The 14,000-nt window shown below is 41.3% G+C and overlaps 1 protein-coding gene across 4 annotated transcripts; it reads right to left on the bottom strand.

Annotated features, from left to right (window-relative positions):
* Positions 1-246: 246 nt before the first annotated feature.
* GLRX2 (glutaredoxin 2) lies at positions 247-10,137 on the bottom strand. 4 transcript variants are annotated; one of them, XM_003820600.5, is made up of 4 exons: positions 9,304-10,137; positions 4,927-4,990; positions 1,362-1,538; positions 247-536 (listed from the first exon to the last, which is right to left on the bottom strand). In XM_003820600.5, exons 1-4 carry the CDS (start codon positions 9,423-9,425, stop codon positions 402-404), a joined length of 498 nt encoding a protein of 165 aa, XP_003820648.2. In that variant the 5' UTR covers positions 9,426-10,137; the 3' UTR covers positions 247-401. The 4 variants fall into 4 exon arrangements, with proteins under 4 accessions (XP_003820648.2, XP_008972291.2, XP_034798764.1 ...); XM_008974043.4 differs by having other exon boundaries at positions 9,405-10,106; XM_034942873.3 differs by lacking the exon at positions 9,304-10,137 and adding an exon at positions 9,051-9,261.
* Positions 10,138-14,000: the final 3,863 nt, after the last annotated feature.

Genomic DNA, 14,000 nt, shown 5'->3' with positions numbered 1-14,000 from the left:
AGCGTATCAGCAAAAGCCTTAAATTTTAAAGAGCAATCACATATCAGTCCTTACCACTGAAAAACTATGTGAGATAAAGAGTTAACTCCTGAATAGGAAATAAAGAATTCCAAATGCTTACCTTCTAGCTCTTGGTTGTAAAATTCATATCTAAATTCCTAATAAAATACATTCTTATCTTGATACAACTCCAACCTTTCATTTTTTTAATACCATCCCTTTTTCTCAAGAATTGGCAAGTGGGAAGAAGAGGTTTCCACCGCAATTTATTGTTCATTATTTTTACATCTTCGTGAAGACAATGCATGTATTTAAAACATCCTCAAACATTTAAAAGACATTATCGGGCATTACCACTTTAAATAACTGACACTGTACTAGCAAACTTATTAGTATAAACATCACTGAAATTCTTTCCTCTTACTTTTTTTTAAATAACACTGATGAACTAGTGGGAGCAATTTTCCTTCTTTGTGAAGCCTGTGAGTGTCAGTTGCACCTCCAATAAAAGTACCATTGACAAATATTCTTGGAACCTGTTGGCCAAACAAAAGAAGAATTAGGCTTTACTCTAGTATCAGAACTCAGATCCTTTCACATAATAACGAGACATTTGAACTCTGGGTACTTTTATGAGCCTGGCACCACAAAGCTCTTTCACAAATTAAATCTTAAAATCTTTATCCTTTAAGGTAGGTATTATTTTTAGCCCTGTTTTGGAGGAAAATGAGGCACAGGAACTTGCACAAAATCACAATGATGGTACATGACAGACTGGGATTCAAATCCAAACAATCTGATGCTAAAACCTTTCTTCCTGCTTACTAAAGCTTTAGATAAACTAAAGCAGATAAACTAGTAATATTTAGTTATTTCTTACATTTGTTTACTGAAGGGAAAGAGTGCACTATAAACTTTCAATAAACTTGAAAGTGGCAACACTGTACATTTTTCTGATTATGCATATTATGGAAAAATCCAAATTTCAAGAATCTAAAAACATGGAGCACTAAAGCACTCCTATTAGAAAAGTAATTGAAGACCAACCCCTGTATTGCCCAGGTAAAGGGAGGAAGAATACTTTCATCTTGCCAAGAGCTCCAAGAGGAACTCAAAGATCCATAGACAAGCACTCATAATAACACTACTCATCAACCCCAGTCAAAACACACACACAGAATAAAAATAAAATAAATCAACTCTGCTGTTTCCTATTCTAAGAATCTGGTTCCTAGATCTGCAGCTGCTTTATCTATCCTCAGAGAATGTCTGGCTCATTTTCCTAACACAAGGTTCTAGGCTCTGGGTGATCTAGTTTACAACCTATTAAAGAGGAACAGCACCACAGAGGATATACTCACAGTTCTTTCACCAGTCATTTTGTAAAGAGCATCTTGGAACTGGTTTCCATATTCAAGCAGGTCCAGTTCCACCACTTTATAGTTAACATTCATGTCATGGAAAAGCTTTTTTGCCATTGTACAGTAAGAACAGGATGTTTTTGAGAAAATCACCACACAATTATCAGAAATTGTTTCCTGAAATAAAACCACAAAAAAATCATTTTAATTCTAGACATTACCATTTGGAAAGAAATTAAGATATAATGGAAAGGGTATGGATTTTGGTCTCTCATGATTCTGGGCTCAAACTAACTATCATCTATTTTTTCTCATCTGCAGATTGAGGATATTTTTCATTTCAAAGCAATGTTATTAGGAAAAAAGATATAACAAAAAGTGCCTGGCATAGAGCAATAACAATAAATAATAATCGTAGCCAATTCATATACAGCAACCATTTCTGTGTGCCAGGTACTATTCTCAACACTTTATCTTCACTGGGTTATTTAAACCTCACTACAATCCTGAGGTAGGTCCTATTATTGTCCCCATTTCACAGTTGAGGAAAGTGAGGTGCAGAGGAAGATCAACAATTTGTTCATGGTTCTCAGCTAATAGGTGGAAGAGCTGGGATTAGACCCAGGCAAATCTGGCTCTACAGTCCAGATATTTAATCTCCATTATACTCCTTTTTCAGCCGGGTACAGTGGCTCATACCTGTAATCCCAGCACTGTGGGAGGCTGAGGCGGGCAGATCACTTGAGGTAAGGAGTTCAAGACCAGCCTGGCCAAAATGGTGAAACTCCATCTCTACTAAAAACACAAAAGTTGCCGGGCATGGTGGCACATCCCCGTAATCCCAGCTACTCAGAAGGCTGAGGCAGGAGAATCACTTGAACCAGGGAGGTGGTTCCAGTGATTCTCCAGCCTGAGGAACACAGTAAGTGGACTCTGTCTCAAAACAAACAAAAAAACAAACAAACCAAAACATTGTACATTTCTTTTTTTTGAGACAAAGTCTCACTGTGTCCCCCAGGCTGGAGTGCAGTGGTGGGATCTCAGCAACCTGCGCCTCCCAGGTTCAAGCGATTCTCATGCCTCAGCCTCCCGAGTAGTTAGGATTATAGGCACCTGCCACCACGGCCAGTTAATTTTTGTTTTTTAGTAGAGACGGGGTTTCACCATGTTGGCCAGGCTCGTCTCAAACTCCTGACCTCAGGTGATCCACCCGCCTCAGCCTCCCAAAGTGCTGGGATTACAGGTGTGAGCCACTGCGCCCAGCCCCAAAACATTATACTTCTTTTCAAATATTCAGTAGGTATTCAGGAGTTAACTCCTTACCTTCTATTCTATAACTTTCAATGGTAAGGAATGGTATATGATTTCTTCTTAAAATGTAAGGCTTACCCCTCTACTTCTATCCTTTCCTATATACCTTTATAGTACAAAAGCTGCCATTACTCTCTTGATAAGGTATTCTCATACTCTTAATTCAGGAAAAGCTACTTCCAGAAATGCTGATTCAATGAGTTTGAGGTAGAAGTTGAAAACTGTATGTTTAAAAAACTTCTCCATATAATTACGATATCAGCCTGGTTTGAAAACTACCTTCCAGGCCTTTACCACAATGGCTATGAGATTCTGCTATGCATCCACGCAGCCTATGAAGTTTTTCCTTTTTGTTTTTTTGTTTCTAAACATATGAATGCCTGGGACCTTCAAAAGATTTTGAATGGATAGATTTAGCACCCAGACATTTGTCTAGGTTTTTCGTTTTTTTTTTTTTTTTTTTTTTTTGAGACAGAGTCTTACTCTGTCGTCCAGGCTGGAGTACAAGGGTGCGATCTCAGCTCACTGCAGCCTTAACCTCCTGAGCTCAGGTGATTCTCCCACCTCAGCCTGCCAAGTGTCTGGGACTACAGACATGTGTCACCACACCTCGATATTTTTTGTAGAGACAGGGTTTCGCCATGTTGCCCAAGCTGGTGTTGAACTCCTAGGCTCAAGCAATCTACCTGCCTCGGCCTTCCAAAGTGCTGGGATTACAGACATGAGCCACTGTGCCCAGCCTGTCTAGTCTGTTCTTTTATGGTGGATCATAAGCAGTACCTTCAAGATGAAGGCCAAAAACCAGAAAGTATAAGACCCATGCTTCAGAAGTTATACCCACCCTTGGGTGTCAGAAGGGTCCTGAGTTTTAGCCCAGCTGTCTGCAAGTTGGTCTATTTTTATGATTCCCTTGTGTTTACTAGTAATATTTAGTATAAAAGTCCATCCTAGGGAGGGCCTGCCATACCAGAGATGTATTAATGAATCCATCTTACGGAGGACAAAACTAAGGCTGAGTGGTTCGTAATACTGGGATTTGACTCAACCTTGTCACAACACCAAAGCCAGTGCTCTTCCCTCCACCATGCTGCCTCAGGTTACAGACACACTGACACCATCGTGTAGGGAGAGATGAGCTTCCAGGGCTCTGACATATATTAGACACTGATGAAGAGATTCCAAAGTGAGCTGAAACTAAAGATGACAGCGTTAGGGTTTCTAGAACTCTCTTCCCACTTCTTCTCAAGCTCGCCCTTACTGTATATTCCATGATGTTGTATTTTTACTTTAAAAGAGGCAATTCAGGCCAGGCACAGTGGCTCATGCTTGTAATCCCAGCACTTTGGGAGGCTGAGGCAGGTAGATTGCTTGAAATCAGGAGTTCAAGACCAGCCTGGCCAACATGGTGAAACCCCATCTCTACTAAAATACAAAAATAAGTTGTGTGTGGTGGTGGACGCCTGTAATCCCAGCTACTAGGGAGGCTGAGGCAGGAGAATTGCTTGAACCCAGGAGGCAGAGGTTGCAGTGAGCTGAGATTGCACCACTGCACTCTGGCCTGGGCAACAGAGCGAGACGCTGCCTCAAAACAAAACAAAACAAACAAATAAAAAAGCAATTCCCTCACAGTTATAGTCAACAGCTAGGAGTTTAGCCAAATCGACTAAAGGCAGACATTTTTTTTTGTTTGTGGTAGTAGTGAGTGGTAAGCAAGAGAGAAAAAATGGATATGTCTTGTAGGTTGCAAGGGAAGAAAAACATACATGTAAGAGAGATTTTCTAAGGCAGAATTAACGAAGCTTCTCAGTAAAAGAAAGAGGAAAAGAAGTCCTATCCCTGAGAGGATGGTTTATGGAGTAACTACTGCACACTAGGTTCTGTACTAACAAAGAAAACTGTTAAACTGCTGCCCAGGCCAAAATCAAATAGGATCCCTAGCTAAGGGCAGCTTGACTGGTATCAACACTAGACCTGAAGTGGGTATGATGAAAAGGAGCAGCCAACCTCATTATCCAACTTAGAGGGAGTGAAGACTTCATTAAGAATAAATCTCATACATTTTAATTACCAAAATGATCTAGGACTTCTTAGTCACAAGGATGATTTTCATAGCAGATTTTAAAATAAATATTAATCTCTTAATTCATTTGCTAAACTATCTCAAGTTTGGATATTGAATAAGCATATTAAATATATAAGGGACAATTCTTTTTCTACAGAGGAAAGTTTTTCAATCATCTCCCACATCACTCACTTGGATCTGGTTCACAGGCGCCGTCGCTAAATTCTCCAAAGATGATGATGTGTTGCTCTCCATCCTAAAAGGAATTTAAGAGAACAATGTAGTTTATTAAGCATTAAGGATAATTTATCATGAGTTCTATTTGAAAAAAAATCAATCTCATAAACAAATATAGCCAAACTTACAAAATAGAAAAAAATTTTACTTATCAGTACAAAATGTCAATATACAAAGTATTTGTTTCACTAAAACCAAAAAGGCCTGTGTGCTTATGTAACTAGCTTCCCAACACCCTTAATTATTTGATAAAATCATATTTACTGTGTTTAAAGCTTGCCACACTCTTATTTATAACTGGCAAATTTCAAATATTCCATCCTATGCCATATGACCTGACCATTGGTTTAAAAATATAGTTTCTATTTTCTTAGTAAAACATGCCAAAACTCTATGAACACACTGTGAAGCAGGGAATCTTCAAAGATTTTTGAGGAAGCTACGGTATCTCAACCGCAATGGGCCATAGCTCCAAATTTCCTAGTCTGCAAAGTGGAAACAATAATCACTGGCACGTCTCAAAGGATTTTGTGAAGATTAAATGAATTCATACGCAGAAAGCAGATAAGTGCCTTCCACATAGTAAATGCTCAATAATGTTTAACATTACTACTATTAGTTCCTGAATACAGGACCTCTCATTATCTCAGTATTTATTATCCAAAACCTAGCTATTGGGAGCTTGTAAAAGGAAGCATTCATTGTCAGGAAAATTATCACTAAAAAAAAAACTCAACCAGTTTATCATCATCAAATCTTTTTATCCCTGGAACCTTTTCTTCCCCATCCACTCATCTTTCTTGGTCAACCAGGCCCTACCGCACTGTTGGAACAATATCAAACACCATGATGCAAACTAACTGCAGAGTAAAATTACAAATCTTACAAGAGGATTATGACATATAATAGATGTTTCAAAAGAGAATTACTCGAATATCTAAAGAATAAGAGAATTTTTGAAACTTCAAATATTTAAAAAACTATTATCCTTGTGATTATGTTATAAAACTCAAATATTCTGCCTTCAAATCAATACTGTATTCATTCATTGGGGGTGCATTTAAAATTTAAATGTTCTTAAATATAAACATAAAGCTACTTTTTATGTTTTGTTTAATTTTTGCAAAAGTCCCAAGCAAAATTTTTTAAACTGGATAGCATGAAATATTAGTCTTCTTTTTGAGATGGAGTCTTGCTCTGTCACCGAGCCTGGAGTGCAGTGGCGTGATCTTGGCTCACTGCAATCTCCGCTTCCCAGGTTCAAACAATTCTCCTGCCTCAGACTCCCGAGTCACTGACACTACAGGTATGTACCACCACACCTGGCTAATTTTTTGTATTTTTAGTAGAGATGGGGTTTCACCATGTTGACCAGGCTGGTCTCGAACTCCTGACCTCATATGATCAACCTACCTCGGCCTCCCAAAGTGCTGGGATTACAGGTGTAAGCCACCGCGCCTGGCCTGAAATACGAGTCTTATTTTAAGTGAATCCACTCTAATAGCTTTTTCCAGTACATCTTATCCTTGGATAATGAACATCTGCCCTACACAGTAGTCCCCCCTTATCCACGGTTTCAGTTATCCAAGGTCAGCTGTGGTCCAAAAACATTACATGGAAAATTTCAGAAGAAAATAGTTCCTAAGTTTTAAGTTCTAAGTAGCATGATGAAATCTTGAGCCATCTAGCTTCCTCCTACCCAGGGTATGAATCCTCCCTTTGTCCAGCATATGGACTCTGTATAAGCTCCCCACGCTTTAGTCAACAGCTGTCTTGGTGACCAGATCGACTGTCACAGTGTGGTGATGCTTGTGTTCAAGTAACCCTTATTTTACTTAATAATGGCTCCAACAAGAGTGAAACTCCGTCTTAAATAATAATAATAATGGCTCCAAACCACTAGAGTAGTGATGCTGGCAATTCAGGTACGTCAAAGAGAAGCCCTAAAGTGCTTCCTTTAAGTGAAACGGTGAAAGTTCTCCACCTAATAAGAAAAAAAAAATCACATGCTGAGGTTGCTAAGGTCTATGGTAAGAACGGATCTTCTATCAGTGCAGTTGTAAAGAAGTAAAAAATTCATGGCAGTTTTCATGTCACACCTCAAACTGCAAGTTACAGCCACAAGGTATAAGTGCTTAGTTAAGCCAGAAAAGGTATTAAATTTGTGGAGACAAGAACAGAAAAAGTGTTCCAACTGACAGCAATGTGTTATGCCAAAAAGCACTGGGCCTATGAGAAGATTCAGCAAGGGATTCCTTGACATGAGCATTTTGTTATTAAAGTGATTGTTCTTTTATTATTGTTGTTAATCTCTTACTCTGCCTAATTTATAAATTAAACTTTATCATAGGCAAGTATGTATAGGAAAATAGCATGTATAGGGTTCAGTACTATCCGAGGTTTTAGGCATCCACCGAGGGTCTTGGAACGTGTCCACCACGGATAAGGGGGAACGATTATGATATCAGCACACCTAGAGTGAGGAAGCTACAGCAAACATCAGTTTGTTCAGTTATAACAAAGAAGAGTAAGAGACAGGAATTAAACATTATAACATTATAACCTACCCAATGTTTACAATCTATTATTCCTTGCTTCCTAATAGTATTAGCAAGGAACGCTTTAAAACAAAAAAAGAAGTCCTGTGCGCTTAACTCAGGAAGGAGTTAGGGGTAGCGAGCTAGGGAGACTGCAGCCAACCTGACAGGAGGGTGAAGCTTTAAGATAAAAGAAAGTTGAGTTCCTGAAGCCTAAACCAGAAAAGGTTAGGCAGCGCTGGCCTAGCCCTAAGGAAGAGCATTGGTGGAATAAATCAGCAAGCTGTATTTGGTTTATCAACTAAGAAAGCAAGTCCTTTCATCTCAGGTCCAGCACTTAAACTGTCATACCCAAACCATCTACTACAGCATTTACTACTGAAGGAGCTCCAATAGAACACAAGAGAATGTTTTCTTGGGTAGTGAGAGGAGGTAGGAGGTGCATTCTGAAATATTACCCAAATAAAAGTTTCTGGAAGACACCCTTTCCCTTCAATTTCTAGTTGACCTTGGTAAAAACTGTCGCGAACTATGAATAGAAACATGCACGGAGGAAGTAAGTGCACAATAAACATTTCATTTCAACACAGATGAAGCACCTAGTCATGCCACATTTATGGAGCGCCTACTGTGTGCTAAGTAGGCAAAGTGCTATATTGACCCCAGGGATACGCAGAAAAAAACACGGCGGGGCCTCAAAGAGCTGTCAAACACTTAACAGCCTGTGATTAGCCCTTCAGGACGGGTCTCTAGCTTGGTCTGGAAAGTTAAACTTGAGATTCCTAGAATCTTGCAAAACTGATAGAAGCTCCCAGATCAAGTAGATAGCGAGACAGACTCTCCGGCCAAGTGCGCAGTGGCAGGCGCGGAAGTGCGAGCCGGCAGGACCGCCAGGCACCAGCCGCGCGGGCGTGGGCAGCACAGCCGCAGGTCCCTTCCACTGCAGGTCCCGAAGCCGCTGATATTCCAAACGAGGAAGTGTAAGGAAAGCACTATCCTCGGTCTAGCCGCAGGCGGCATCACCATCAGTCAGCCTCTATCCTAAAAGCTCTGGCCATTCAGCGGGAATCATCGCCTTCACTTCCTGCAGTAGGGTGGCTAAGTTTAGCAAACAAGAATGCAGGACGCCCGGTCAAATTAGAATTGTTACCAAACACCAGAAAACTGTTCCGTTTTTCCTATGTCCACTGCAGTATTTGGGACACACTTGGACTAAGAATCATTCGCTCTTTCAGAGAAATTCCAATTGATTGCGGCGTCTTGTATTTTATCTAGCAATTCACAGAGGGATGGCCTAAGTGAACATGAGTGAAGTATTTTCAACGCGAGAGTCACAGGCTCCTGAAGTCAGCACAGCCGCGGAGGGCACCCTTCCCTGCCCATCCCTCGAGCGCCTCTGCGTGTTATGACTCAGAGCCCACGCGCTAGTACGCCTCGCCCACCCGGCGCCGGGGCAAAGGGGCACCTCCGCCCACCGCTTTCTCCAGACCCCCGCAAGGCCTGCGCACCACGCCGCGGCGCTCCTGCCCGCTGACCCCGTACCCAGAGGCCGCAGCTGCCGCAGCTCCCGCAGCTCCTGCCGCCCTGTCAAGCCAGCCTGCCGAGCCGCTCCTGCTCCAAACCAGCCGCGTCCCCGCCAGCGCCGCGCGGCGCCAAAGCATGGTCAGAGCCCGGATCTGCAGCGAGCTCTACTGCCGGACACCGCGGATCCCGGGAGCCCGCCTCCTTCGGCCCGGCCCCCGCCTTGCCCCGCCCCGTCCCGCCCCTCCGGGCTGCCCGCGCCGCCGCCGGTCACCTCCACGCCGCTGAGCGCGTCCTCCCAGGGCTGCCCGAGCGCTGGATTCCAGCGAGTGCCACCCACGTGTAAACATCCTTTAGAGGGGAGAAGCGGCTCACTTGCTTATCTCGAGGGTTCATCCGAGCCCCGCCTCTGGATTCTTTTAGGTTTAGGGACGCTCATAAAGGCTCCCAGGCACTTGGAAGCAGTGCATGAGGATGGTGGCAGACATGCTGGGGAAACGGAGGAGAAAAAACATGACCATCCAAAACAGAATCAAAGTGGTGCCTCAGATGTTTCCAACTACCTGTTACACAAGTTTTTGTGTGGATGAAATAAGAGCCTAAATATATCCTCTTATAATTAGGCAATTGGTCGAGACCCAATGTAAATTATGGGGATATTGGGGTTTACATCCATAATTAAAAGAAAAAATCCGGTGTTGAAGGTTTACTCCAAAGAAGACAAAGATTATTTCCCACCACCTGCCAAAAAAAAAAAAAAAAAAATTAGGAAACAAAACAAAAGAAATTAGCACAGAGATGTTTCACCATGGCTTTGGAAATGGGCGATTGCTGTTGACAGGATTATTTAAGCCACTCAGTGGTGGTAATAATAGCCTTTGTGCGTCACTATTTAAGGTTGGGGGTAAGCCTTTATTTACTGAGGACACTGAAATTCATCTTAAAGTCAAAGGTCAAATGGTACATCTAAAATTCTAAACAATTATTACAACAATCCAGAGCTTTTTTGATTCTTCATGTTCAACTAAGTGTAAAATTCATGTTACCAAAGTACAAAATAAGAACTTGTATTTCTGACAGTTATTTTCCAACATTCAAATGGGCTATGTTTGATTACTTAACAAAAGGATGGAAGTTAGTTGCAAAAATAAATACCCCCAAAGGGTAGGAATTCATTCTTCATAAAGACAAATTTGACTTTGAAAATTAAGGCATGTGGCCAGGCGCGATGGCCTGTCCTGTAATGTGGCCATTACAGGACTGCCCGCTGACCCCGTACCCAGAGGCCGCAGCTGCCGCAGCTCCCGCAGTGGCCAGTCCTGTAATCCCAGTACTTTGGGAAGCCGAGGCAGGCGGGTCACCTGAGGTTGGGGGTTCAAGACCAGCCCCTCCAATATTGGTGAAACGCCGTCTCTACTAAAAATACAAAATTAGCCGGGCGTGGTGGCGCATGCCTGTAATCCCAGCTACTCGGGAGGCTGAGGCAGGAGAATCGCTTGAACCCATGAGGCAGAGTTTGCAGTGAGCCAAGATCACACGATTGCACTCCAGCCTGGGCAACAAGAGCAAAACTCCGTCTCATAAAAAAATAAATAAATAAAATAAAATAAAAATTAAGGTATGTTATCTACCTATAGTGTTGTGGGCTTTTTAATTTTTTTATAAAACTATTTTGGAAATTTATGGTGTTATGTTAGTTTTGAAGTCAAATTTTACCTCATCTCAAATTGTTTTACGAAATAAAGATCATTATGAGGTGAACCGATCATGTTACAATTTAATTTTAATACAGCATAGATGGACTATTATCAAGCACAGAATTCACTGGACAGATTTTTTTAAGGATTTCAGAATGTAAAGTACTTCAGAAGAAAGTGTTATGCCTGAATTCAGCATAATATATTAATAAATATATTGATAATTTTCAACTTCTTTGTGCTTCGTGGGGTAGCTACAGAAGTGATTATTATTTTTGGTCATAGTTGTGATGACTGCAATAGCAAGTTAAGAAATATGTCAGCAGACAGTAGAACGGTGGTTGCCAGGGCCTGGGAGAAGGTGGAAATGGGGAGATGTTGGTCAAAGGGTACAGAGTTTCAATTATGCGAGATAGGTAAGTTCTAGAGAGCTAAAGTACAGCAATGTGACTATAGTTAGGAAAATCGCAATGTATGCTTGAAATTTGCTAAGAGGGTAGATCTTGTGTTCTCACACCCGCACACAAGAAAGAAAATGGGGCCAGGTGTGGTGGCTCACGCCTGTAATCCCAGCAATTTGGGAAGCTGAGATGGGTGGATCAACTGAGGTCAGGAGTTCAAGACCAGCCTGGCCAATATGATGAAACCCCATCTCAACTAAAAATACAAAAATTAGCCGAGCATGGTAGCACGCGCCTGTAATCCCAGCTACTCGGGAGGCTGAGGCAGGAGAATCGCTTGAACCTGGGAGGCAGAGGTTGCAGTGAGTTGAGATTGCGTCACTGCACTCCAACTTGAGCGACAGAGTAAGACTGTCTGGAAAAAAAAAAAAAAGAAAGAAAAAGAGAGAAGAAAATAAAGGGAATAGAAAAAAATGGTAAATATGAAAGGTGGTGGCTATGTTAATTAGCTTGATTGTGATAGTTATTATATAGTGTATCAGGCTTTGGAATGAATGTTTGTCCCCTCTGACACTTATGTTGAAACTGTCCAATGTGGCAGTGCTGACAGGTGGGGCCTTTGAGAGATGATTGGGCATGAGAGCTGGAACATGAATGAATGGATTAATGGGTGATCATGGGAGTAGAACTGGCAGCTTTATAAAACAGAGTTCTCTGCTGCCTTGTCCCATGATGTCCTACATGGCTTGGGGAATCTGCAGAGTTCCCACCAGCAAGAAGGTCATTACCAGATGTGACCTCTTGACCTTGCACTTCTCAGCATTCAATACTGTAAGAATAATTTATATACAAATTACTCAGCTTCAGATATTCTGTTATAAGCAACAGAAAATGGACTAAGACATATACATGTATCAAAATATCAAGTTGTGCATTTTAAAAGTAAAGTGACAGACCAGGCATGGTGGCTCACGCCTGTAATCCCAGCACTTTGGGAGCCTGAGGCAGGTGGATCACAAGGTCAGGAGTTAGAGACCAGCCTGGCCAATATGGTGAAACCCCATCTCTACTAAAAATACAAAAAAAATTAGCCGGGCGTGGTGGCGCATGCCTGTATTCCCAGCTACTCTGGTGGCTGAGGCAGGAGAATTGCTTGAACCCGGGAGGCGGAGGTTGCAGTGAGCCAAGATGGCGCCACTGCATTACATCCTGGGTGACAGAGTGAGACTCCATCTCAAAAAAAAAAAAAAGTTGTTGGCATGAAGACGTGAAGGCAGGCCAACTGGAAGGGAAGCATCCTATATGACTGGTTTGGGGAGCATATTTGGAAAGCTGGTAGTCATTAACCAAGTTCTAATTGTTCTGGTCTGTTTACTCGAAGTCAGAGTTTTATTGTCATGTGTGTTCTGCCCATTATCCATTTATATATTCAGTCCCTCACCATTAAATGATGGGATTCCATAGTTAACCTCTTGTTCCTGAATTCTATAAATTTTATGTGCCCACCATGTGCCAAGCACTGTAGTGAACAGCACAGAAATGACACTAGCATTCATGAAAACCTAGGATAATACATAAGAGGAAGGCCTAAATTGAATTTGATATTTGGGAAGGAATGGCAGAGGAAGAAACTTGTAACCTAAGGTTTTAACAAGAGTAAGAGTTAGGCAGACAAGGTGGGGGCAGAGGGAGAAGGGAAGGGGAAGAGCTCTCCAGGTGGTAAGGAAGAAGACAAAAGCTATTACATGCTTTCCATGCAGAAATTTTTTATTTAATCTGATTTGAAATTAGCCATGTTTGCAATTTTAATTTGTTGGTTTAAAAAAGCAAGCATGACTTGTCTGTGTTTCCATATTTAAAAATCCGTGTTGAAAGAGCAAATAAACCAACAAATCCAGTTCTGTCATATGCCTTACTTTTACTGCCCTCTACTTTCTTTTCTTGGTTTGGCAAAGGCTATTTATTAGATATTCTTTGAAGTTTTTATTGAATTGGGCTTGCTGCTTCTTTTTATTGGAAATTCAACATGTTATTCTTCTGCTGTACCAGTAGCCAACCAGACTGAGATCAGACCATCATCCCCCAGCCCCAACAGATCCCTATATTATTGGAGCACCTTAGAATAATTATCAATACAGGTATAATTTATGCTAGGAGATGGCTGTTGAGTCAAGCTCAACTCAATTCTGAAAAAAAAAAAAAAGCCCAATATCTTTAATGATTACTTTTATGTGTCAACTTGACTAGACAATGGATGCCCAAGTATTTGGCCACTAGGTGTTTCTGTGAGGATGTTTTGGAAAGAAATTAACATTTAAATTTGAAGACCGAGTAAAGCAGATTGCCCTCCATAATGTGGGTAGGCTTTATCAAATCAGTTGGAAGTCTGAATAGGACAAAATGATGACCTTCCTCCAGCCAGGAAAGAGTTCTGCTAGATGTCTTTGGAACTGAACATTAGCTGTTCCTGCCTGATGGCCTTCAAACTGGATAATTGGATCTCCTTGGTTCTGCAGAAGCTTTCTGGCCTTTGGACTCCAACTAGGACATTGGTTCAGCATATATTAAACTTGCCAGCCTCCATAATCATGTGAGTGAATTCCTTTCAATTAATCTCTTTATATATATTCTATTTCTCTGGAGAACCCTGACCAATACAATATTCAATTGTATTTTATCCAAGATAGAAAAAATTGTTCCATTTCTTTTTTTAAAATTACTTTTATCCTTAGAGTTCCCGAGACATAAAGTTTCGATTTGGTAAGTCTCTAAGTCCTTTTCTCTGTAACATTCCCACACAAGGCTATACTTAACATTAATGGTAATGAGATTTAATCACAAGTCTCCAGTTCTAGTGTTACCAAAGCTCCACT

This window comes from Pan paniscus, chromosome 1 (genome assembly GCF_029289425.2).
Source record: "Pan paniscus chromosome 1, NHGRI_mPanPan1-v2.0_pri, whole genome shotgun sequence".
In the NCBI taxonomy this organism is placed as follows: domain Eukaryota; kingdom Metazoa; phylum Chordata; class Mammalia; order Primates; family Hominidae; genus Pan; species Pan paniscus.
The sequence above is the reverse complement of the archived record's forward strand: the minus strand, read 5'-3'. Positions and strand labels throughout refer to the sequence as shown.